Here is a 25577-nt window from a genome sequence, read left to right on the forward strand (position 1 = left end):
CCTTTGGGCATGGAAATGGGTCAAGAACCATCAGAGTTGGAGCAGGGTCTTGGTCCAACCTGGATCCAACCCTTCTGGTGTAACTCCAGGCCCACCTCCGAGGTTTCCTCTGCAGAACAAGAGGTCCAAAATTATTGAGGTTGGTGTCGGGTCTTCCTCCAGGTGGATCCAAACCTTCTGATGGATCTCCATGGTCTTCTCCAGGGTTAAATCCCCTGAGGTGGAGCAGAGTCTCGCATCTAACAGGGTTTGAGGCTGCAGAAATGGGGTTGGGGTGGGAGAGGTTTCTTCTGGGGGGGGGGGGTCCCATCTTTGGGTTGACCTCCTTGTCCCACCCCACCAGCTGTGATGAGACCCACCTGTACTGGTACCAAGGTGACCGCTGCGCATCACGAGTCAGCAAACTGGCCATGGGCCTGGGCTTGACCGTGGCCATCCTGGTCATCGTGGTCATCGTCCTCTCCGTCTTCCTCTTCCGAGCTCGGAAATCTGGGTCCTTTGACAGGTGAGAGGGGACACGTTGGGAGGTCTCCATGTGGTGGGACATCTCGTTGGGTTGGTGGTTTCCAAGATGTTCCTCATCCTCAATGAGGTCCTGAGGGTTGAGGGGGGGGGACCTTGGTCCTTTGCGGGGTTGTGGAGGAGCTGGGGGGGGTCCAGGCAGGGATGGAGCTGCTGGTGGCGACCCCCAGCACCCCCTGACCCATCCCCAGGGCCGAGCAGGAGATGATGGAGAATTGGTACCAGAACATCAGCGAGGAGTGGAGCCCCCAAGGGAGCTTCAGCTTCCGGAACCAAGGTGGGCGTGGAGTGGGGTGGGGGGGGGGGGTCTCTGGTGACCCCATAGGGGTGGTGGGGTCAGTTGTTGTTGCCCCCCATCCCCACCCCAAGCACCACCACTGAACCCTCCTGTCCCACAGATGTGCAGCTCCAGGACGACCACCCAGTCAACCTTGAGGCCGTGGACGCTTCGGTGCCAGTGAGTTCCCCCTGCTCTCCTGCCGTGGTGGGGCCAGGGCGGCGTGGACACCCCAGGTGTTCCTGACGTCCCATTCTCCACCGAATCTTCTCCGTCACGTCCCAACAGATCCAAATCCCGCGGCCGGAGAGGTTCGTCACGGAGCTATGAGATCCGGTGGGGTGGTGATTTCCACCACCAGAACTTTACCATCATCATCATCGTCATCGTCAATGCCACCAGTGTTACTAACATCAACATCATCATCATCATCGTGACCATGATCAGCATCAAAATCTTCTTCATGATCACCACCATTATCATCATCACCGTTATTATTGTCATGACCAATGTGGTCACCATCATCACCATCATCACCATCACCACCATCACCATCATCAACACAATTTCCACCATCACCATCATCACCATCATCGCCATCATAACCCCCATCATCAACCCCATGGAATGAGGTCATCCCCCCTCCCAGCACTGCAGGACAACCTGGACCTTCTCCTGGGGGGCACCTTGACCCCCTGCCCTCATCTTCATCCTCCTCCTGTATCCCTCCTCCTCTTCCTCTGAGCACTTTTGGGTCATGACCCCACTTTTGGGACCTGAGGACCTCACCTCCAGCAGCACTTTTGGGTCCTGACCCCACCTGAAAGGTCATGTCCCCATCTCCAAGGCCATGTCCCCACCTCCAAGGCCATGTCCCCACCTCCCTTTGTCCCCAGATTCAAGGGTGAAGATCCCCCCCCCCACCCAAAAAAGGGGGCTGGACCCCCTCTGTCTCAATGAAGCCACTCAAACATCTCTGGTGTCACTGGTTTGTACTGGGACCACCCCAGCGATGGCTTGGGGGAGGGGACAAACCTCCCCCACCACCTTTTTGGAGCTGTTTTTGGAGGTGACAGCCCCACACCCACCTTACCCCAACCGGGGACACTCCCACCGCATTCCAGCACCTGCCAGGTGTGTTTGGGGCCACACCTGGCCGCACCTCCAGGTGTTGGGGACTTTGTCCCCGTTCCTGGTTGCCAAGACACAAAAATGTTGATTTTAGCCTGGGAAGGGTGGGGCGGGAATTGGCTGAAGGCCAAGGTCCAATGCCAGCGTGGAACGTGTCCTCCTGCCCCGTCCGTGGGGCGGGAGAAGGTGCTGGAGGTGGTTGTGGGGATGGTGGGGTCATGGTGGTCATGGCGGTGATGGGAGTGGTGGGGTCGTGATGGTTCGTGGTGGTCCATGGGATTGGAGTGGTCATGGGGGTGGTTGTGGGGTGGTGGGGTCATGGTGGTCATGGTGGTCATGGGACTGTAGTGGTTGTGGGGGTGGTGGGGTCATGGTGGTCATGGTGGTCATGGGACTGGAGTGGTCATGGGGGTGGTGGGGTCATCGTGGTCATCGTGGTGGGAATAACGGTGGTGGGGAGCATGGTCGTGGTGGTCCATTGTCCACCTTAGGACCTCCTCAATGTCCCCACCACAACCAAGGGTGGTGCCACCTTGGGACCTCCTCAATGTCCCCAACAATGAAGGGTAGTGCCATCTCGGGACCTCCTCAATGTCCCCAACAACCAAGGGTGGTGCCACCTTGGGACCTCCTCAATGTCCCCAACAATGAAGGGTGGTGCCATCTCGGGACCTCCTCAACCTTCCCCACTCACAGGTGGTGCCACCTTGGGTGGTGCCACCACAGCTGCCCCACCCTCCTCCTCCTCTTCCTCCTCCTCCCTCCCCTTTGTCCCCGTGGGAAGGAGGTGTGGAGGAACCTCCAGGGTGGTGACATTTCGTTCCAGGCTTGGGGTCAAGGGCACATTTTCTCCCACACTCGTCACCGGCCGGGGTCGGGGTGTCCCAAGGGCGGTTCCGAAGCGCTCGGTCAATAATTACCTCATTCCCAATATTTTCTTTTCCTTATTTAGATTCTGCTTTTCCCTTGGATCTGCACCTTGTCCCCAACCCAGGCCTGGCCTTTGTCATGGAGCCACCTCCTGTCCCCAAGAGGAATCGGACGGGTGGCAATGAAATTAAGGATGTCTTTAATTATAAATAATCCTGTGTGCAAACTTCTGTGTGGGGAGGAAGAGGACGGTGGACCTCCTGGTTCTCGTCGTCCTCGTGTCCCCGTGTCCCTTTGTCCCCCTCCTCCGCGTCCTGTCTCTGCTGGATCTCAGGTGGCTTCACTCAGGGACCACGGTGGGCCTCTGGATGTGCATCTGGGGAGGAAGGAGATGGGAGGACGGTGATGGAGTCCCACCATCATCAAAAAGAAAAGAGAAAATGGAAATGGGGGGGGGGGACAACATCAAGGTGTGTCACCCACCATCCTCGAGGTGTCCACCCTCTCCAGGTGGATGTAGCTGGTGCTGGGGGTCTCCATGTCTGTGGGGTGGAAGAAAGAGGTGCCATGGACCCCCCCGGGTGCCACAGCGACCCCTGCCCCATCTCCACCTCCATCCCCACCTCCGCGCCCGTTACCTTCCCAGGTGGCCGCAGCGTTGGCCACGGCAAAGCCTTGAGGTCCATCCCAGTTGCCATCATCGCTGCTGTAGAGCTCCGAGCGGGACCTCAGCTTCTTCCTGCGTGGTGGGACCCATGGGGATGAGTCCCGAGACCCCCACGGGACCCCCCGAGCTCACCCCACGGTGACACGTTTACCTGAACTGCTCCTTCTGCCTCCGAGATCTCAGCAGGAGGACGGTGAAGATGATGGTGACCAGGCCCAAGACGGCCACCGGAACGCCCACAGCCACCCCAATCTTGCTGATGCGGGAGCTGCAGGCGTCGTCCTGGTACCAGAAGGCCACCTGGTCCGAGCACCTGGTGGGAATGGGCATGGTGGGCATGGTGGTCTTGGTGATGGGGTCACCATGGTTTTGGTGGTCATGGGGGTCATGGTGGTCATGGTGGTGGGGTCACCATGGTCATGGTGGTCATGGTGGTCACCATGGTCATGGTGGTGGGGTCATCATGGTCATGGCGGTCTTGGTGGTCATGGTGGTCATGGTCATGGTGGTCATGGTGGTGGGGTCATCATGGTCATGGTGGTCATGGTGTCACCATGGTCATGGTGGTGGGGTCACCATGGTCATGGTGGTCATGGCGGTGGGGTTGTCATAGGTGGTCACAATTGTGGGGTCACCATGGTGGGCAGATCATGGGGTGGTCACAGTTGTGGGGTCACCATGCTGGGCAGATCATGCTGGTGACACCCATGGCTTTTGAGGGCCACCACCCAATTTTGGGGGGCACCACCCATTTTTTGGGGGGGGAGGGGGCGTGTCCTTACTCGCACCGCGGCCCCTGCCGTCCCACCGAGCAGCGGCCGTGGACGCAGGGCAGGGGCTCGGCGTGGCGGCCGTCGCAGCGGGTGATGCAGATGACACCAACGCTGGTCAGGTGCGGCGTGTAGAAGCGTCTGAACTCCTCCTGGATGTATCTGTCGCACAGACCTGAGGGCGGAGACGCAGGGCTCAGGTCTTGGGCTTCTCCAGAAGGGTGGGGGACCCCCAAACCCCTCGCGGGCTTCGCTTACTTCCTTCCACCGGTTGCACGGTAGTGTTGAGGACAGAGGTGTAGGTGGTGTTGAAGCAGACACCTGGCATGGAGAGAGGAGCTGCTGGTGGGCAAACCCCAAGGCCAGCCACCCCTCAGCGAGGACCTGGGGGTGGTGGGGGTGACCACCACAGTCACTCACAGTCATCCCCTGTGCAGTTCTCGCTGCAGTTGTAGTTTTGGATGGCGGCGACGAGGTTCTCGGAGATGGCGCTCACCACCTCTTCGGCCTTGGAGGTGGCGGGGATCTCCAGGATGACGTCATAGTCCACCACGATGCTGCCTGAGCTGCGAGGAGAAGGGGGAGCAGGGCTTGGTTCTGGAGCAAACTGGGACCAGTGTGGGATGTCCAGTGCGGAGGGGACACCACCGTTACACGGGGCTGGACCACCCTGGAGGAACTCCATGGACACAGCGTGGCTCGGAGGGATGTGGATGCTCCAGACTTGAAGGGAATCGCCTCAAACCGATCCCCGTGGGTTCCTCCACCCCAAACCACCCCCACCAAAGCTCAGGAGAGGGTCAGGACCCCACCTGGCCACCAGTGGAGGCTCACCTCAGCTTTGTGATCTCCACGCGTCTGAACCCCTCGATATCTTTGTAAAGCTCCTGCATCTGGAAGACAAAGAGAAGCCGGGGCAGATCCAGGCCTTGGTCATGGTCCACGTCACCCCCTCAAGGGGCTGTCCCCAGGGTCACCCCCGGCGTCGCTGAGTCCTGACCTGCTTCTGGAACGTGTCGTTAAACTTCCGGTAAGCCTCTGAAGATGAATTGCTGAGATCTTCATCAAATTTCCTGTCGATTTTGGTCTTCATCATCACCGTCGCGTTCGTCGTCACTTGGCCAAGCAGAGGAGACCCATAAGGAAGAGACCCTGGTGTCCCCATCCCACCCCTGGCGTCCTTGGTCAGCTTGGTCCCTCCACGGTGACCCCAAACCCAGGTCAGTCTCACCAAGGTGACCCCGTTTCTCAGTTGGTGCCTCTGTGGTGATCCAACCTCGCCCCAGGGTCAGTCCCTCCATGGTGGTCCCATTCCCAGGTCATACCCTCACTCCAACCCCCGGCTGACCCCTCGGAGGTGACCTCAGCCCAGGTTCCTGGTCTGGTGGCCACCCCATGGAGCCTTGGGAGCGTTCCTCACCATTTTTGATCTCCACGATGTCCTTGGCGGTCTCGCACCTGTCCCCTTGGAAATTGGGGGGGCACTGGCAGAAGCCGTTGGCCCAGGTGCCCCCGTTTTGGCAGATGAGCTCCTCACAGAAGTCACCTTGGAACCCCTCGGGACACACGCACTTGCCATCTTCCCAGGTGCCACCATTCTGGCACAGACCTGGGAGAGGGAGCCGAGGACACAGGAGATGTGACACGGCCCGGAGAAACCCCAGGAGCCACCTGGAGAATGCTGGGAGCAGGGCGGGGAGAGGGGACGTGGCTATGGAGGGCCACCAAGGAGGAAGACTCACCTGGACTGGTGGCTGTGGTTGTCATGGTGGTGGTCGTGCTTGTGGTGGAGGTGGTTGAGGTGGTGGAGGTGGTTGAGGTGGTGGAGGTGGTTGAGGTGGGTGAGGTGGTTGAGGTGGGTGAGATTGTTGAGGTGGTTGAGGTGGTGGTGGTTGGTGAGGTGGTTGAGGTGGTTGTGGTGGGTGAGGTGGTTGAGATGGTTGTGGAGGTTGAGGTGGTTGTGGTGGTTGTGATGGGAGAGGTGGTTGAGGTGGGTGAAGTGGTTGTGGTGGGTGAGGTGGGTGAGGTAGGTGAGGTGGTTGAGGTGGTTGAGGTGGGTGAGGTGGTTGTGGTGGTTGAGGTGGGTGAGGTGGTTGAGGTGGGTGAGGTGGTTGTGGTGGGTGAGGTGGTTGAGGTGGGTGAGGTGGTTGAGGTGGGTGAGGTGGGTGAGGTGGTTGAGATGGTTGAGGTGGGTGAGGTGGGTGAGGTGGTTGAGGTGGGTGAGATGGTTGTGGTGGGTGAGGTGGTTGAGGTGGTTGAGGTGGTTGTGGTGGGTGAGGTGGGTGAGGTGGTTGAGGTGGTTGAGGTGGTTGTGGTGGGTGAGGTGGGTGAGGTGGTTGAGGTGGTTGTGGTGGGTGAGGTGGTTGAGGTGGTTGAGGTGGTTGTGGTGGGTGAGGTGGTTGAGGTTGGTGAGGTGGTTCTGGTGGTTGAGGTGGTTGTGGTGGGTGAGGTGGTTGAGGTGGTTGAGGTGGTTGTGGTGGGTGAGGTGGGTGAGGTGGTTGAGGTGGTTGAGGTGGTTGTGGTGGGTGAGGTGGGTGAGGTGGTTGAGGTGGTTGTGGTGGGTGAGGTGGTTGAGGTGGTTGAGGTGGTTGTGGTGGGTGAGGTGGTTGAGGTTGGTGAGGTGGTTCTGGTGGTTGAGGTGGTTGTGGTGGGTGAGGTGGGTGAGGTGGTTGAGGTGGGTGAGGTGGTTGTGGTGGGTGAGGTGGGTGAGGTGGTTGAGGTGGGTGAGGTGGTTGTGGTGGATGAGCAGGTTGAGGTGGTTGAGGTGGTTGTGGTGGGTGAGGTGGTTGTGGTGATTGTGGTGGGTGAGGAGGTTAAGGTGGTTGTGGTGGGTGAGATTGTTGAGGTGGTTGAGGTGGTTGAGGTGGGTGAGGTGGTTGAGGTGGTTGAGGTGGTTGAGGTGGGTGAGGTGGTTGAGGTGGTTGAGGTGGTTGAGGTGGTTGAGGTGGGTGAGGAGGTTGTGGTTGTAGTGGTTGTGGTGGGTGAGATTGTTGAGGTGGGTGAGGTGGTTGTGGTGGTTGTGATGGGTGAGGTGGTTGAGGTGGGTGAGGTCGGTGAGGTGGTTGAGGTGGTTGAGGTGGGTGAGGTGGTTGAGGTGCTTGTGGTGGTTGAGGTGGTTGAGGTGGGTGAGGTGGGTGAGATGGTTGTGATGGTTGAGGTGGTTGTGGTGGGTGAGGTGGTTGAGGTGGGTGAGGTGGTTGTGGTGGGTGAGGTGGGTGAGGTGGTTGAGGTGGTTGTGGTGGTTGAGGTGGTTGTGGTGGGTGAGGTGGTTGTAGTGGGTGAGGTGGTTGAGGTGGGTGAGGTGGTTGAGGTGGGTGAGGTGATTGAGGTGGTTGAGGTGGGTGCGGTGGTTGAGGTGGTTGTGGTGGGTGAGATTGTTGAGGTGGTTGAGGTGGGTGAGGTGGTTGAGGTCGTTGATATTGTTGTAGTGGTTGTGGTGGGTGAGGTGGGTGAGGTGGTTGAGGTGGGTGAGATGGTTGTGATGGTTGAGGTGGTTGTGGTGGTTGAGGTGGGTGAGGTGGGTGAGGTGGTTGTGGTGGGTGAGGTGGTTGTGGTGGGTGAGGTGGTTGTGGTGGTTGAGGTGGTTGTGGTGGGTGAGGTGGTTGAGGTGGTTGAGGTGGTTGTGGTGGGTGAGGTGGTTGAGGTTGGTGAGGTGGTTCTGGTGGTTGAGGTGGTTGTGGTGGGTGAGGTGGGTGAGGTGGTTGAGGTGGGTGAGGTGGTTGTGGTGGGTGAGGTGGTTGAGGTGGTTGAGGTGGTTGTGGTGGGTGAGGTGGTTGTGGTGGGTGAGGTGGTTGTGGTGGGTGAGGTGGTTGTGGTGGTTGAGGTGGTTGTGGTGGGTGAGGTGGTTGAGGTGGTTGAGGTGGTTGTGGTGGGTGAGGTGGTTGTGGTGGGTGAGGTGGGTGAGGTGGTTGAGGTGGGTGAGGTGGTTGTGGTGGTTGTGGTGGATGAGCAGGTTGAGGTGGTTGAGGTGGTTGTGGTGGGTGAGGAGGTTAAGGTGGTTGTGGTGGGTGAGATTGTTGAGGTGGTTGAGGTGGTTGAGGTGGGTGAGGTGGTTGAGGTGGTTGAGGTGGTTGAGGTGGTTGAGGTGGGTGAGGTGGTTGAGGTGGTTGAGGTGGGGGAGGAGGTTGTGGTTGTAGTGGTTGTGGTGGGTGAGATTGTTGAGGTGGTTGTGGTGGTTGAGGTGGGTGAGATGGTTGTGGTGGTTGTGATGGGTGAGGTGGTTGAGGTGGGTGAGGTCGGTGAGGTGGTTGAGGTGGTTGAGGTGGGTGAGGTGGTTGAGGTGGTTGAGGTGGTTGAGGTGCTTGTGGTGGTTGAGGTGGTTGAGGTGGGTGAGGTGGGTGAGGTGGTTGAGGTGGGTGAGATGGTTGTGATGGTTGAGGTGGTTGTGGTGGGTGAGGTGGTTGAGGTGGGTGAGGTGGTTGTGGTGGGTGAGGTGGGTGAGGTGGTTGAGGTGGTTGTGGTGGTTGAGGTGGTTGTGGTGGGTGAGGTGGTTGTAGTGGGTGAGGTGGTTGAGGTGATTGAGGTGGTTGAGGTGGGTGCGGTGGTTGAGGTGGTTGAGGTGGGTGAGGTGGTTGAGGTCGTTGATATTGTTGTAGTGGTTGTGGTGGGTGAGGTTGTTGTGGTGGGTGAGGTCTGTGAGGTGGTTGAGGTGGTTGAGGTGGTTGAGGTGGTTGAGGTGGGTGCGGTGGTTGAGGTGGTTGAGGTGGGTGAGGTGGTTGTGGTGGGTGAGGTGGTTGTGGTGGTTGTGATGGGTGAGATGGTTGAGGTGGTTGTGGTGGGTGAGGTGGTTGAGGTGGGTGAGGTGATTGAGGTGGGTGAGGTGGTTGAGGTGAGGGAGGTGGTTGAGGTGGGTGAGGTGGTTGTGGTGGGTGAGGTGGTTGAGGTGAGGGAGATGGTTGAGGTGGGTGCGGTGGTTGAGGTGGTTGAGGTGGGTGAGGTGGTTGAGGTGGGTGTGGTGGGTGAGGTGGGTGAGGTGGTTGAGGAGAGTGAGGTGGTTGTGGTGGGTGAGGTGGGTGAGGTGGTTGAGGTGGGTGAGGTGGGTGAGGTGGTTGAGGTGGGTGAAGTGGTTGAGGTGAGGGAGGTGGTTGTGGTGGGTGAGGTGGGTGAGGTGGTTGTGGTGGTTGAGGTGGTTGTGGTGGGTGAGGTGGGTGAGGTGGTTGAGGTGGGTGAAGTGGTTGAGGTGAGGGAGGTGGTTGTGGTGGGTGAGATTGTTGAGGTGGTTGAGGTGGGTGAGGTGGTTGAGGTCGTTGATATTGTTGTAGTGGTTGTGGTGGGTGAGGTTGTTGTGGTGGGTGAGGTCTGTGAGGTGGTTGAGGTGGTTGTGGTGGTTGAGGTGGGTGAGGTGGGTGAGGTGGGTGAAGTGGTTGTGGTGGTTGTGATGGGTGAGGTGGTTGAGGTGGGTGAGGTGGTTGTGGTTGTAGTGGGTGAGGTGGTTGAGGTGGGTGAGGAGGTTGAGGTGGGTGCGGTGGTTGAGGTGGGTGAGGTGGTTGAGGTGGGTGAGGTGGTTGAGGTGGTTGAGGTGGTTGTGGTGGGTGAGGTGGGTGAGGTGGTTGAGGTGGTTGTGGTGGGTGAGGTGGGTGAGGTGGTTTTGGTGGTTGTGGTGGATGAGCAGGTTGAGGTGGTTGAGGTGGTTGTGGTGGGTGAGGTGGTTGTGGTGGTTGTGATGGGTGAGGTGGTTGTGGTGGGTGAGGAGGTTGAGGTGGGTGAAGTGGTTGAGGTGAGGGAGGTGGTTGTGGTTGAGGTGGTTGAGGTGGTTGTGGTGGGTGAGTTTGTTGAGGTGGTTGAGGTGGTTGAGGTGGGTGAGGTGGGTGAGGTGGTTGCGGTAGGTGAGGTGGTTGTGGTTGAGGTGGTTGAGGTGGTTGTGGTGGGTGAGTTTGTTGTGGTGGTTGAGGTGGATGTGGTGGTTGACATGGGTGAGGTGGTTGAGGTGGTTTTGGTGGTTGTAATGGGTGAGTTGGTTGAGGTGAGGGAGGTGGTTGTGGTGGGTGAGGTGGTTTTGGTGGGTGAGGTCTGTGAGGTGGTTGAGGTTGGTGAGGTTGGTGAGGTGGTTGAGGTGGTTGTGGTGGATGAGCAGGTTGAGGTGGTTGAGGTGGGTGAGGTGGTTGTGGTGGTTGTAGTGGCTGAGTTGGTTGAGGTGGTTGAGGGGGTTGAGGTGGGTGAGGTGGTTGTGGTGGGTGAGGTGGTTGTGGTGGGTGAGGTGGGTGAGGTGGTTGTGGTTGTAGTGGGTGTGGTGGTTGAGGTGGTTGTGGTGGTTGGAGTGGGTGAGGTCTGTGAGGTGGTTGTGTTGGTTGTGGTGGGTGCGGTTGTTGTGGTGGTTGTGGTGGTTGTGATGGTTGTGGTGGGTGAGGTGGTTGGAGTGGTTGTGGTGGTTGTGGTGGGTGAGGTGGTGGGTGAGGTTGTTGAGATGGTAGTGGTGATTTCACGGGTCATGGTTTTCTCGCCGTCATCCAAGTTGGTTTTGGTCCTGGTGGTCACATCGGAGCTGCTGATGCCGCCGGTGTCCACGGTTTTCTCCCCTGCTGGAGCAGTGGTGGCCGCGTCATCCCAGGACCCACACGGCCACGCCCTTCAAGATGGCCGCCCCAGCATCTCCTCCGTGTGCAGGCCCTGCCCAGGCCGAGCTCACCAACATCTGCCAGAACCCCACGGAGCACCAGAAGCTGCCCAGCCCCTCAGGGACCCCCACCCCTCCCCAAATCCCCGCCCCTGGAACCCCAAAAATGCCCCAAGGGTTCCCAAGAGCCCCAGGCGGATCCCAAAGCCCCAAAGATCCATTGACCCCCACCCCCCATCACCCCTGGACCCCCAAAGACCCTCGCCCACCCCAGAACCATGGTCCCCACCAAAGACCCAACCCTGGTTCTCCAAAGACGCCCCAAAGATGCCCCAAGGATTCCCAGTTGAGTCCCAAGACCCCCGCCCAGTGGGATCCCAAAGCCCCCTGACCCCAAATGTCCCTTGGTGTCCCCTAAAGACCCCTGGATCCACCCCCAAAACACCCCTGGACCCCCAAAGACCCTCGCCCACCCACCCCAGAACCGTGGTCCCCACAAAAGACCAACCTCGGTTCTCCAAAGATCCACAAGAACCCCAGGTGGGTCTCAAGATCCAAGGACACCCCCAAAGGTCCCTGGACACCCCCAAAGACCCCAAGACCCCCACAAAGACCCCAAGACACCCCCCATGGGGTGGGGGACATGTCCCAGTGCCACCAGGGGAAGGGAGGGGTCCCAGTGCCACCACGGGTGTGGGGAGGGGTCCCAGTGCCACCATGGGGTGAGGAGGGGTCCCAGTGCCACCATGGGGTGTGGGACAGGTCCCAGTGCCACCATGGGTGTGGCGAGGGGTCCCAGTGCCACCATGGGGTGGGGAGGGGTCCCAGTGCCACCAGGGGTGTGGGGAGGGGTCCCGGTGCCACCATGGGGTGGGGAGGGGAGGGGTCCCGGTGCCACCATGTCCCACCTGTGAAGAGCAGCAGGAGGCAGACGCAGAGCGAGGCCGGGTGGCGCCAGAGCCGCCCCATGTCCCCCCCGATCTCCGGCGTTGGGGACAGAGAGAGGGACACGAGGATCCGTCCCCAGCGGCGGGCGCGGCGGCACTGGGGACACAGCGGACACCCGGAGGGGACCTTTGGTCACAATAAAAAGGAGAGGGAGAAACGAAACCTGACTCTGCAGGTGCTGCCAGGAATGTGCCAGGCAAGTGCCACCGCCCTGTTCCCGGCACGTGGTGCCGCAAAGGGACAACAGCCGGGTGGTGGCCTTGAGGGGACGGAGGTGGCACCCCCAGCAGGTTCAGGAGGTTCCTCGTGGTGTCACCACCGTGGGGAAGGCCCCAGGCGTGGCCAAGGGCCTGCTCTGGTCCTGTGGGGACGTGGGGCGTGGGAGAGGGGACAAGGGACACGGGACACGGGATTGGGGACACGGGGACAGGGGGCGGGGACATGGCGGGACACAGGGTGGAGACATGGGTGACAGGGAGAACATGGGATGGGGATGTGGGGCAGGGTGTCAGTGTGTGGGGCAGGGGACAAGGGACGCGGGATGGGGACATGGGACAGTGGAGGGGACACGGGACTGGGGACTGGGGACAAGGGGTCAGGGAGACCCTTGAGGGGACGGTGGTGGCACTCCCGGGAGGCTCGGGAGGTTCCTCGTGGTGTCACCACCGTGGGGAAGGTCCCAGGTGTGGCCAAGGGCGTGCTCTGGTCCTGTGGGGACGTGGGACAGGGGACAGGGGACACGGGATGGGGACGAGGACATGGTGGGACACAGGATGGGGACACGGGTGATGGGATGGGGACAAGGACATGGTGGGACACAGGATGGGGACAAGGACATGGTGGGACAAGGGACACCGGTGATGGGATGGGGACAAGGACATGGTGGGACACAGGATGGGGACACGGGTGATGGGATGGGGACAGGGGACAAGGACATGGGACATGGGACATGGGAGGGGGACACGGGTGATGGGATGGGGACAAGGGACATGGGCTGGGGACAGGGGACAAGGACATGGGACATGGGACATGGGATGGGGACACGGGTGATGGGATGGGGACAGGGGATGGGGACAAGGACATGGTGGGACAAGGGACACGGGATGGGGACACGGGTGATGGGATGGGGACAGGGGACATGGTGGGACAAGGGACACGGGCTGGGGACACGGGTGATGGGATGGGGAGGTGGGACACGGGGTGGGCGTGTGGGACAGGGGACAGGGGACAAGAACATGGTGGGACAAAGACGAGGACGTGGGACACGGGATGGGGAACAAGGGACACGGGATGGGGACACGGGATGGGACATGGGACAAGGGACACAGGATGGGCACACTGGATAGGGGACAAGGGACAAGGGCATGGTGGGACACGGGATGGGGACACGGGATGGGGACATGGGACATGGGATGGGACATGGGACATTGGTAGGGACACAGGATTTGGGACATTTTGGGGGGAGGGACACAGGATTTGGGACATTTTGGGGGGACACACAAGGTTGGGGACAAGGGCCGCGGGACCCCGCGGGGCGTTTGGGACACGGGAGGGACAGGGGACACCCCTGTGGGGATGGGGACAGATTTGGGGGCTGCTGGAGGCTTTGGGGTGAATCCCTTCAATTTTAGGGTGCGATGAGGATTTGGGGTGAACCCACCTGGATTTGGGGGTGAATCCATGGAGATTTTGGGTGGTTCTGTTCAGTTTTGGGGTCAATCCCAGTGAATTTGGGGCTGTGGAAGTTTTTGGGGTGAATCCCTTCAATTTTGGGGTTCAATGAGGATTTGGGGTAAACCCATGTGGATTTTGGGGTGAATCCATGGAGATTTCAGGGTTAATCTCCCCTGATATGGATCTGTGGGAGGTTTTGGGGTGAATCCCTTCAATTTCGGGGTGCGATGAGGATTTGGGGTGAATCCACCTGGATTTGGGGTGAATCTGTTCAGTTTTGGGGTCAACCCCAGCCAGTTTGGGGCTGTGGAAGTTTTTGGGGTGAATCCCTTCAATTTTGGGGTTCAATGAGGATTTGGGGTGAATCCACGTGGATTTCGGGGTGGATCTGTTCAGTTTTGGGGTCCATCCCAGCGAATTTGGGCCCGTGGAACATTTTTTTGGGGTGAATCCCTCCGGCTTTGGGGTCACGGCGAGGTTTTTGGGATGGATTCGTTTTTGGGGTGAATCACGAGGAATTTGGGATGAGCTGGATGTGACCCCCCCCCCCCATTCCCTCCCCATCCCCGGGGACCCCACAGGAAGGAGCCGAGACCCGACTGAGTCACCCCAAAAATGACTCAGCCCCGGGGGGGGGGCCTGGGTGGGGTTTGGGGGGGATTTTGGGGTCTTGGGTGGGGATTTGGGGGGTCCCGGGGGGGATTTTTGGGGTCCCTGGGTGGGGTTTGGGGTCCCTGAGGGGATCTGAGGGGTCCCAGAAGGGATCTGGGGGGGTCCCAAGGTGGATTTTTGAGGTTCCAAGGGAGATTTGGGGGATCCCGGGGGGGATTTGGGGTCCCTGGGTGGGGTCTGGGGGGTCCTGGCTGAGATTTGGGGGGTCCTGGGGGGGATTTTTGGGGTCTTGGGTGGGGTTTGGGGGGGGTCCCAAGCAGGATTTTGGGGTCCCTGAGGGGATTTGGGGTCCTGGGGGGAGGATTTGGGGTCCCTGGATGGGGTTTGGGGGGGTCTCAAAGGCGATTTTGGGGTCCCTGAGGGGATTTGGGGGGTCCTGGGTGGGGTCTGGGGGGTCCTGGCTGAGATTTGGGGGGTCCTGGGGGGGGATTTTTGGGGTCCCAGGGAGGATTTTGGGGTCCCTGGATGGGGTTTGGGGGGTCCCGGGGGGGATTTTGGGTGTTTCGAGTGGGGTTTTTGGGGATCCCAGGAGGAATTTGGGGATTTTGGGTGAGTTGTGGATTTTTGGGGGAATTTTGGGGGTTTTTTTTGGGGGGTCGGGTCTGATTTTTTGGGGGTTTCTGGGTTTTTGGGGAGGATTTTTGGGAGAGGTTTGGGGTTTTTTTTTTTGGGTTTTCTGGTTTTTAGGGGGAGATTTTGGGGCGAGTTCTGGGATTTTTTTTTAGCGTTTCTGGGGGAGAATTTGGGGCAGTTTCCGGGGGATTTTTTCGGTTTTTGGGGGGAGATTTGAGGGGAATTTTTTGGGGTTTTTTTTGAGTTTTTGGGGTTTTTTTGAGTTTTTTGGGGTTTTTTAGTTTTTGGGGTTTTTTTGGGGGGGATGTTCCCCATGTCCCCCCCCCCCCGTGTCCCCCCCTTTGTGACACGAACGTGACCAGACGCGTCCCCCACCCCCACGATGAATAATTCCCCTATTTTGGGTGGAAAAACGGCGATTTTGGGTTCCTGAGGAAATTCCTCTCCTTTGACTCCTCTCCCGCGCCCCCACAATGGGACGAATTTGGCCAAGTTTGGGCAAAAAAAAGGCGCCGGAGGTAAAAAAAAAAAAAAAAAGGGAAAAAAAAGGAAAATAAAAAGTAAAAAAAAGGGGGAGAAAGGAGAAAAAAAAAGGGGGGGGAAATGGAGAAAAAAGGGGAAAAATGGGAAAATAAACAGAAATGAAAAGCGAAAAAGTGAAAAAAAAGGGGGGAAAGGAGGAAAAAAGGGGGAGAAGTGGAAAAAATGGGGGAAAAAGGGAAAAATGGGGAAAAAGGGGGAAAATGGGGGGGAAATGGGAAAATAAAAAGGAGTAAAAGGGGGAAAATGGGAAAAATAAACAGGAATAAAAAGGGGAAAATAAACAGGAATGAAAAGGGAAAAAAGGAAAATAAAAAGTGAAAAAAAAAGGGGGGGGAAGGAGGAAAAAAGGGGGAGAAATGGAAAAAATGGGGGAAAAAAAGGGAAAAATGGGGAAAAAAAGGGAAAAATGGGAAAAAAAAAGGGAAAAATGGGAAAAAAGGGGGAAAAGGAGGGAAAATGGGGGGGAAATTGAAAAATAAAAAGGAATAAGAGGGGAAAAGGGAAAAAGGGGAAAAAAGGAGGGAAAAAAGGGGGAAAAAGGAGAAAAAGAAAGTGAAAAAAAAAAGAAAAAAAAAGGGATTTTTCCTGTGGGGTTTGGGATTGGGGGGATTTGGGGGGATTTGTGGGGTCTATAGGGGGTTATGGGGCACTGGGGGGAGTTTATGGGGTCTGTGGGGGATCTGTGGGGTCTATGGGGGTCTATGGGGTCTATAGGGGAATCTATGGGGTCTATGGGGTTCTATAGGGGGTCTGTAGGGTCTATAGGGGGTTATGGGGCACTGGGGGGAGTTTATGGGGTCTGTGGGGGATCTGTGGGGTCTATAGGGGGGCTATGGGGTCCATAGGGGATCTATGGGGTTTATAGGGGGATCTGTGGGGTCTATAGGTGTCTATGGGGTCTATGGGGTCTATAGTGATCTATGGGGGATCTGTGGGGTCTGTAGGGGTCTATAGGGGTTCTCTGGGTGTCTATGGGGTCTGTAGGGGATCTATGGGGTCTATAGTGATCTATGGGGTCTGTAGGGGTCTATGGGGTCTCTGGGTGTCTCTGGGGTCTATGGGTTCTATGGGGTCTGTAGGGGTCTATAGGGGGTCTCTGGGGGTCTATGGGATCTATGGGGGATCTATAGGGGGTCTCTGGGTGTCTGTGGGGTCTATGGGGAATCTATGGGGTCTATGGGATCTATGGGGGATCTATGGGGGGTCTCTGGGGGTCTATGGGGTCTATGGGGTCTATGGGATCTATGGGGGATCTATGGGGGGTCTCTGGGTGTCTCTGGGGTCTATGGGGTCTGTAGGGGATCTATAGGGGGTCTCTGGGTGTCTATGGGGTCTATGGGGCACTGGAACAGCCCCCAGGCCCCCAAAAAGGGAGGTTGGGACACCCCAAGTTCCCCTCGCCCCGCCCCGGCGTCCCCAGAGCTGCCACCGCAGAGGCCACCACAGGAAGGGGGAGGTGGCGTCACCCCGGGGTGGGGACAGCAACGGGGACACCATGGGGACACCGTGGGGACATGGGGGGGACACCATGGGGACACCGTGGGGACATGGGGGGGACACCATGGGGACACCGTGGGGACATGGGGGGGACACCATGGGGACACCATGGGGATATGGAGGGGACACCATGGGGACACCATGGGGATATGGAGGGGACAGCAACGGGGACACCATGGGGACACCGTGGGGACATGGGGGGGACACCCAGGGGACACAAGGAGGGGACACCATGGGGACATGGGGGCCCTGGTGTCACCCCGGGGTGGGGACAGCAACGGGGACACCATGGGGACACCATGGGGACATGGAGGGGACACCATGGGGACACCATGGGGATATGGAGGGGACACCATGGGGACACCATGGGGACACCATGGGGACACAAGGAGGGGACACCATGGGGACACAAGGAGGGGACACAGGGGACATGGGGGCCCTGGTGTCACCCCGGGGGTGGCAGCAACAGGGAGGGGATGGGGACACCCAGGGGACACCATGGGGACATGGGGGGGACACCCAGGGGACACCATGGGGACACCATGGGGACATGGGGGGGACACCCAGGGGACACCATGGGGACACAAGGAGGGGACACAGGGGACATGGGGGCCCTGGTGTCACCCCGGGGTGGGGACAGCAACGGGGACACCATGGGGACACCATGGGGACATGGGGGGGACACCATGGGGACATGGGGGGGGGACACCCAGGGGACACCATGGGGACACCCAGGGGACATGGGGGGGACACCCAGGGGACACCATGGGGACACCATGGGGACATGGGGGGGACACCCAGGGGACACAAGGAGGGGACACCATGGGGACATGGGGACCCTGGTGTCACCCCGGGGTGGCAGCAGCAGGGTGGGGACACCCAGGGGACATCGCGGGGGGGGGGGGGGGGGGGTCACAGAAAGGGACCTGGGGGGTGGGGACAGCCAGGGGACACCATGGGGACACCATGGGGGGGGACACGGGGGTCACAGAGGGGACGTGGGGACACAAGGAGGGGACGCAGGGGACGTGGGAGGGACATGGGGGGGACACAAAGGTCGCAGGGGACACCCAGGGGACACCCAGGGGACACGGAGGGACTTGGGAGGGGACATGGGGGGGTCACGGGGGTCACAGGGGACACGGGGGGGTCACGGGTGACACCCGGGGGTCACGGAGAGGTCATGGGAGGGGACACGGGAAGGGACGCGGGTGGTGACGTCACGGGGGGACCCCAGTGGAAATCCCCCCCCCCCCCCCCCGCCCCCGCCCCGCCCTTTAAAGGCAACGGCGGGGCCGGAGGCGGCTCCAGAGACGGGACCGAGACCGGGACACCGGGAACGGGAACAGAACCGGGACACCGGGAACGGGACACCGGGAACGGGAACGGGAACAGAACCGGGACACCGGGAACGGGAACGGGACACCGGGAACGGGAACAGAACCGGGACAGCGGGACCGGGAACGGGAACAGAACCGGGACAGCGGGACCGGGACACCGGGAACGGGAACGGGAACAGAACCGGGACACCGAGACCGGGACACCGGGAACGGGACCGGGAACAGAACAGAACCCCCTACACCGGGAACGGGAACAGAACCGGGAACGGGACCGGGACACCGGGAACAGAACCGGGACGCCGGGAACGGGAAAAGAACCGGGACACCGGGAACGGGAACAGAACCGGGAACGGGACCAGGACATCGGGAACGGGAAAAGAACCGGGACACCGGGAACGGGAGCGGGACACCGGGAACGGGAGCGGGACATTGGAACCGGGACCGGGACATCGGGAGTGAGACCAGGACAAGGACCGGGACATTGAGAACTAAATCGGGACCGGGACCGGGATCAGAACCGGGACATCGGGACCGGGATTCAAACACCGGGACCAGGACTGGGACATCAGGAGTGGGACCGGGACCGGTACCGGGATACTGGGAGTGGGACCGGAGCCGATTGTGAGACAGCGGAACCGGGAGTGAGAGCAGAGAGAGGTGAGGGGACTGCGGGACTGGGACCGGGACCGGGAATGGGATTGGGAATGGGATTGGGAATGGGATTGGGACTGGGATTGGGACTGGGATTGGGAATGGGATTGGGAATGGGAATGGGAATGGGACTGGGAATGGGATTGGGAATGGGATTGGGACTGGGAATGGGATTGGGAATGGGATTGGGAATGGGATTGGGATTGGGATTGGGAATGGGATTGGGAATGGGATTGGGACTGGGACTGGGACTGGGAATGGGAATGGGATTGGGAATGGGACCGGGAATGGGATTGGGAATGGGATTGGGATTGGGATTGGGATTGGGAATGGGACTGGGACGGAATGGGAATGGGAATGGGATTGGGATTGGGACTGGGACCAGGACGGGGACTGGGTTTAGGATTGGGACTGGGAATAGGACTGGGATTAGCACCGGGGGTGACACCAGCACTGGCCCCCCTCCCGGTGCCACCCCAAGTGTCACCCCAGCATCCCCAGTGTCCCCAAATGCCCCCAATGTCCCCCCAAATGTCCCAAATGTCCCCAATGCTCCCAATGCCCCCAATGCCCCCAATGTCCCCAATGTCCCCAATTTACCCCAAATGCCCCCAATGTCCCCAATGTCCCCAATGTCCCCAATGTCCCCAATGTCCCTGCAGGATGCAGATGACCCAGGTGGCCCTGGTGGCCCTGGTGGCCCTGGTGGCCCTGGCGGGCTCAGAGCCACCAGACCCGGCCGGGATGGCCCAGCTGGTGACGGATTTTGGGCTGCGGCTGTTCCGGGCGGCGCTGGAGGCCCGAGGTGACACCAACGTCATTTTGTCACCCTACGGGGCCACCTCGGTGCTGGTGGCCCTGCAGGTGGCCACGGCCGGGAGGGGACGGCGGCAGCTGGAGGAGGCCATGGGCTTCAGCATCGACGGTGAGGGGACGCGAGGGGACATTTTGGGGACATTTTGGGGGGAATTGTCACCATTGGGGACATTTTGGGGACACTGGGGACGTTGGGGGTGGGGCTGAGGTCGCGGGGGACAGGGTCACTGACCTCACCTCGGGGTCATTGTCACCACCGGGGCCATTGTCACCATGGAGGGCGGGGATTTGAGGTCATTGTCCCAGTAAAGGGACACCTCGAGGTCATTGTCCCCATTGGGGTGGGATTTGGGGTCATTGTCACCATGGGGACACCTTGGGGTCATTGTCACCATGGGGATCACTCTGGTGTCCCTGTCCCCATGGGGATGGGGTCCTCGTCCGTGCCTCAGTTTCCCCTCAGTTTCCCCGTTCCCTGACTCAGTTTCCCCATCCGTGCCTCAGCTTCCCCATTCCGTGCCTCAGCTTCCCCTCAATTTGCCCCCATCCGTGCCTCAGTTTCCCCATTCCCTGACTCAGTGTCCCCTCAGTTTCCCCGCTCCGTGCCTCAGTTTCCCCTCATTTCCCTATTCCCTGCCTCATTTCCCCGTTCCCTGCCTCAGTTTCCCCTCAATTTGCCCCCATCCGTGCCTCAGTTTCCCCATTCCCTGCCTCAGTTTCCCCTTAATTTGCCCCGTTCCCTGCCTCAGTTTCCCTGCTCCGTGCCTCAGTTTCCCCATTCCTTGCTTCAGTTTCCCCTCAATTTCCCCCCATCCGTGCCTCAGTTTCCCCTCAGTTTCCCCCCATCCGTGCCTCAGTTTCCCCTCAGTTTCTCCCGCTCCGTGCCTCAGTTTCCCCTCTGTTTCCCCATTCCGTGCCTCAGTTTCCCCCCATCCGTGCCTCAGTTTCCCCATCCGTGCCTCAGTTTCCCCGCTCCGTGCCTCAGTTTCCCCCCATTCCGTGCCTCAGTTTCCCCATTCCGTGCCTCAGTTTCCCCGCTCCCTGCCTCAGTTTCCCCTCAGTTTCCCCCCGCTCCGTGCCTCAGTTTCCCCGCTCCGTGCCTCAGTTTCCCCATCCGTGCCTCAGTTTCCCCGCTCCGTGCCTCAGTTTCCCCTCAGTTTCCCCCCATCCGTGCCTCAGTTTCCCCTCAGTTTCCCCATCCGTGCCTCAGTTTCCCCATTCCCTGCCTCAGTTTCCCCGCTCCGTGCCTCAGTTTCCCCATTCCGTGCCTCAGTTTCCCCCCATTCCGTGCCTCAGTTTCCCCGCTCCCTGCCTCAGTTTCCCCCCATCCGTGCCTCAGTTTCCCCCCATCCGTGCCTCAGTTTCCCCATTCCGTGCCTCAGTTTCCCCCATTCCCTGCCTCAGTTTCCCCCATTCCCTGCCTCAGTTTCCCCATTCCATGCCTCAGTTTCCCCATCCGTGCCTCAGTTTCCCCATTCCGTGCCTCAGTTTCCCCATCCGTGCCTCAGTTTCCCCGTTCCTCCGCAGCCCCGGGGGTCTCGGCCGCGCTGCGGGGGCTGCGCCGGGCGCTGCGGGGTCCTCACACCCTGGAGGTGGCCCAGGGGCTCTTTGTGGCCCCGGGGGTGGCCCTGAGGGGTCCCTTTGTCACCCGCCTGGCCACGGCCCTGGGGCCCCGCGGCCTCGCCCGCCTGGAGCTGCGCAGCGGGGAGGGGGGCGCGGAGGGTCCTCAACGCCTGGGCCAGGGCCAGGACACGCGGTGAGACCCCCGGGATGGGGGATTGGGGGATTTGGGACCCCCGGGATGGGGGATTTGGGACCCCCGGGATTGGTGGATTTGGGGTGAGAGACCCACGGGATTGGGGATTTGGGGATTTGGAGATTGAGGGATTTGGGGTGTGGGACCCCCAAGATTGGGGATTTGGGGATTTGGGGAGGGGGTGCGGAGGGTCCTCAACGCCTGGGCCAGGGCCAGGACACGCGGTGAGACCCCCGGGATGGGGGATTGGGGGATTTGGGGATTTGGGGAGAGAGACCCCCGGGATTGGGGATTTGGGACCCCCGGGATTGGGGATTTGGGACCCCCGGGATTGGGGGATTTGGGGATTTGGGACCCCCGGGATTGGGGATTTGGGGAGAGAGACCCCCGGGATTGGGGGATTTGGGGATATGGGGAGGGGGATTTGGGGTGTGAGACCCCTGGGATTGGGGATTTGGGGATTTGGGACCCCCGGGATTGGGGATTTGGGGAGAGAGACCCCCGGGATTGGGGGATTTGGGGATTTGGGGAGGGGGATTTGGGGTGTGAGACCCCCGGGATTGGGGATTTGGGGATTTGGGACCCCCGGGATTGGGGGGATTTGGGGATTTGGGGATTTGGGGTGTGAGACCCCCGGGATTGGGGATTTGGGGATTTGGGGTGTGAGACCCCCGGGATTGGGGGATTTTGGGGATTTGGGACCCCCGAGATTGGGGATTTGGGGTGTGAGACCCCCGGGATTGGGGATTTGGGGATTTGGGACCCCGGGATTGGGGGGATTTGGGAGGGGGATTTGGGGATTTGGGGATTTGGGGATTTGGGGAGGGGGCGAGGAGGGTCCTCAACGCCTGGGCCAGGGCCAGGACACGCGGTGAGACCCCCGGGATTTGGGGATTTGGGACCCCCGGGATGGGGGATTGGGGGATTTGGGGATTTGGGGTGTGAGACCCCCGGGATGGGGGATTTGGGACCCCCGGGATGGGGGATTGGGGGATTTGGGGATTTGGGGATTTGGGGATTGGGGGATTTGGGGTGAGAGACCCCCGGGGTGGGGGATTTGGGGATTTGGGACCCCCGGGATTGGGGGATTTGGGGATTTGGGGAGGGGGCGCGGAGGGTCCTCAACGCCTGGGCCAGGGCCAGGACGCGCCGTGAGACCCCCGGATGGGGGATTTGGGACCCCCGGGATTGGGGGATTTGGGGAGAGAGACCCCCGGGATTGGGGATTTGAGGATTTGGGGATTTGGGGATTTGGGGATTTGGGGATTGGGGGATTTGGGGTGAGAGACCCCCGGGATGGGGGATTTGGGGATTTGGGACCCCCGGGATTGGGATTTGGGGAGAGAGACCCCCGGGATTGGGGATTTGGGGTGTGAGACCCCCGGGATGGGGGATTTGGGACCCCCGGGATTGGGGGATTTGGGGAGAGAGACCCCCGGGATTGGGGATTTGAGGATTTGGGGATTTGGGGATTTGGGGATTTGGGGTTTGGGGGATTTGGGGTGAGAGACCCCCGGGATGGGGGATTTGGGGATTTGGGACCCCCGGGTTTGGGGGATTTGGGGTGTGAGACCCCCGGGATTGGGGATTTGGGACCCCCGGGATTGGGGATTTGGGGATTTGGGGATTTGGGGATTTGGGGAGGGGGCGCGGAGGGTCCTCAACGCCTGGGCCAGGGCCAGGACGCGCGGTGAGACCCCCGGATGGGGAATTTGGGACCCCTGGGATGGGGGATTTGGGGATTTGGGGATTTGGGGATTTGGGGAGGGGGCGAGGGGACCCCTTTTGGGGGAGGATCAGTGGATTTGGGAACCCCCGGGACCCCTTTTATGGGGAGGGGGCGAGGGGTGCAGGGTCCCTCCTTTTTGGGCTCAATGGGGTTTTTTTGCTATTAATGGGGTTTTATTGGTCTCAATGGGATTTTATTGTTCTCAATGGGGTTTTATGGGGTTTTCTTGCTCTCAATGGGATTTTATGGGGTTTTCTTGCTCTCAATGGGGTTTTTATGGATTTTCTTGTTCTCAATGGGGTTTTATGGGGTTTTCTTGCTCTCAATGGGGTTTTATTGTTCTCAATGGGGTTTTTATGGGGTTTTCTTGCTCTCAATGGGGTTTTATTGTTCTCAATGGGGTTTTTATGGGGTTTTATTGCTCTCAATGGGGTTTTACTGTTCTCAATGGGATTTTATGGGGTTTTCTTGTTCTCAATGGGGTTTTATTGTTCTCAATGGGGTTGTATGGGGTTGTCAATGGGGTTTTAGGGGATTTTATTGCTCTCAATGGGATTTTATGGGGTTTTATTGCTCTCAATGGGGTTTTATTGTTCTCAATGTGGTTTTATGGGGTTTTCCTGCTCTCAATGGGGTTTTTATGGGGTTTTATTGCTCTCAATGGGGCTTTTATGGGATTTTATTGTTCCCAATGGGGTTTCTATGGGATTTTATTGTTCCCAATGGGGTTTTATGGGGTTTTATTGCTCTCAATGTCGTTTTTATGGGGTTTTCTTGCTCTCAATGGGGTTTTATTGTTCTCAATGTGGTTTTATGGGGTTTTCTTGCTCTCAATGGGGTTTTTATGGGATTTTCTTGTTCTCAATGGGATTTTATGGGGTTTTCTTGCTTTCAATGGGGTTTTTATGGGGTTTTCTTGCTCTCAATGGGGTTTTCCTGCTCTCAATGGGGTTTTTATGGGGTTTTATTGCTCTCAATGGGGTTTTATTGTTCTCAATGGGGTTTTCTTGCTCTCATGGGGATTTTCTTGTTCTCAATGGGATTTTATGGGGTTTTCCTGCTCTCAATGGGGTTTTTATGGGGTTTTATTGCTCTCAATGGGGTTTTATTGTTCCAAATGGGATTTTATGGGGTTTTCTTGCTCTCAATGTCATTTTTATGAGGTTTTCTTGCTCTCAATGGGGTTTTCCTGCTCTCAATGGGGTTTTTATGGGATTTTCTTGTTCTCAATGGGATCTTATGGGGTTTTCTTGCTCTCACTGGGGTTTTATTGTTCTCAATGTGGTTTTATGGGGTTTTCTTGCTCTCAGTGGGGTTTTTATGGGGTTTTATTGCTCTCAATGGGGTTTTTATGGGGTTTTCCTGCTCTCACTGGGGTCCCCTGCCCCTGCTGACCCCGCGGTGCCCCCCAGGGCTGGTGTCCGGCCTGGTGCCCCCGGGGGCGCTGTCCCCCCGGGTCCGGCTCTTGGTGGCCTCTGCCGAGTTCTTCGGGGGCTCCTGGGGGGTCCCGTTCCCGCCCGGCGCCACCCGGGCCCGGCCCTTCCTGCGCCCCGACGGCTCCGAGGCCGCCGTGCCCATGATGGCGACGACGCTGAGGCTCAGATGCGGTGAGGGCGGCACCGGGGGCATCTAGGGGCACCTGGGGGCACCTGGGGGTACCTGGGGGTACCTGGGGGCATCTGGGGGGCATCTGGGGGGCACCTGGGGGGCATCTGGGGCATCTGGGGGGCACCTGGGGGCATCTGGGGGTATCTGGGGGGCCTGGGGCACTTGGGGGGTACCTGGGGGGCATCTGGGGTGTATGTGGGACAACTGGGGGGCATCTGGGGGCACCTGGGGGGCATCTAGGGGGTACCTGGGGGACACCTGGGGGGCACCTGGGGGACACCTGGGGCATCTGGGGGGCACCTGGGGGCACCTGGAGGGCATCTAGGGGGTACCTGGGGGCACCTGGGGGGCATCTAGGGGGTACCTGGGGGCACCTGGGGCATCTGGGGCACCTGGGGGGTACCTGGGGGGCACCTGGGGGGCACCTGGGGCATCTGGGGGGTACCTGGGGGCATCTGGGGGGCATCTGGGGGCACCTGGGGGCATCTGGGGGGCACCTGGGGCATCTGGAGCATCTGGGGGGCACCTGGGACACCTGGGGGGCATCTGGGGGGCACCTGGGGGGAACCTGGGGGGCATCTGGGGGGCACCTGGGACACCTGGGGGGCCTGGGGCACTTGGGGGCACCTGGGGGGCATCTGGGGGGCACCTGGGGGTACCTGGGGGCACCTGGGGGGCATCTGGGGGGAACCTGGGGGGCACCTGGGGGCACCTGGGGGCACCTGGGGGGCACCTGGGGGACACCTGGGGGGTACCTGGGGGGCAGCTGGGGGGTACCTGAGTGTCACCCGTGTGTCACCTGTGTGTCACTCGTTTCACCTCCTGTGCGTTACCTGTGTCCCCTCTGAGCCCTCCAATGTCCCCCTGTCTGTCCCCATGTCCCCCGTGTCCCCCTGTCCGTCCCCGTGTCCCCCTGTCTGTCCGGATGTCCCCCTGTCTGTCCCCGTGTCCCCCTGTCCGTCCCCATGTCCCCCCTGTCC

At 59.8% G+C, this 25577-nt stretch overlaps 1 protein-coding gene across 1 annotated transcript; it reads right to left on the reverse strand.

The window, feature by feature from the left end:
- Window positions 1-6172: 6172 nt before the first annotated feature.
- Window positions 6173-12498, reverse strand: LOC118701397 (mucin-2-like; the record flags this gene model as incomplete). The annotated part of the gene is made up of 7 exons (XM_036406012.1): window positions 12402-12498; window positions 11963-12099; window positions 11699-11834; window positions 10660-10752; window positions 10442-10504; window positions 7438-8103; window positions 6173-6834 (listed from the first exon to the last, which is right to left on the reverse strand). Coding segments are annotated over exons 1-7 (1854 nt in total), but the record flags the coding sequence as incomplete, so codon positions are not given.
- Window positions 12499-25577: the final 13079 nt, after the last annotated feature.

This window comes from Molothrus ater, unplaced genomic scaffold (assembly GCF_012460135.2).
Source record: "Molothrus ater isolate BHLD 08-10-18 breed brown headed cowbird unplaced genomic scaffold, BPBGC_Mater_1.1 matUn_MA635, whole genome shotgun sequence".
In the NCBI taxonomy this organism is placed as follows: domain Eukaryota; kingdom Metazoa; phylum Chordata; class Aves; order Passeriformes; family Icteridae; genus Molothrus; species Molothrus ater.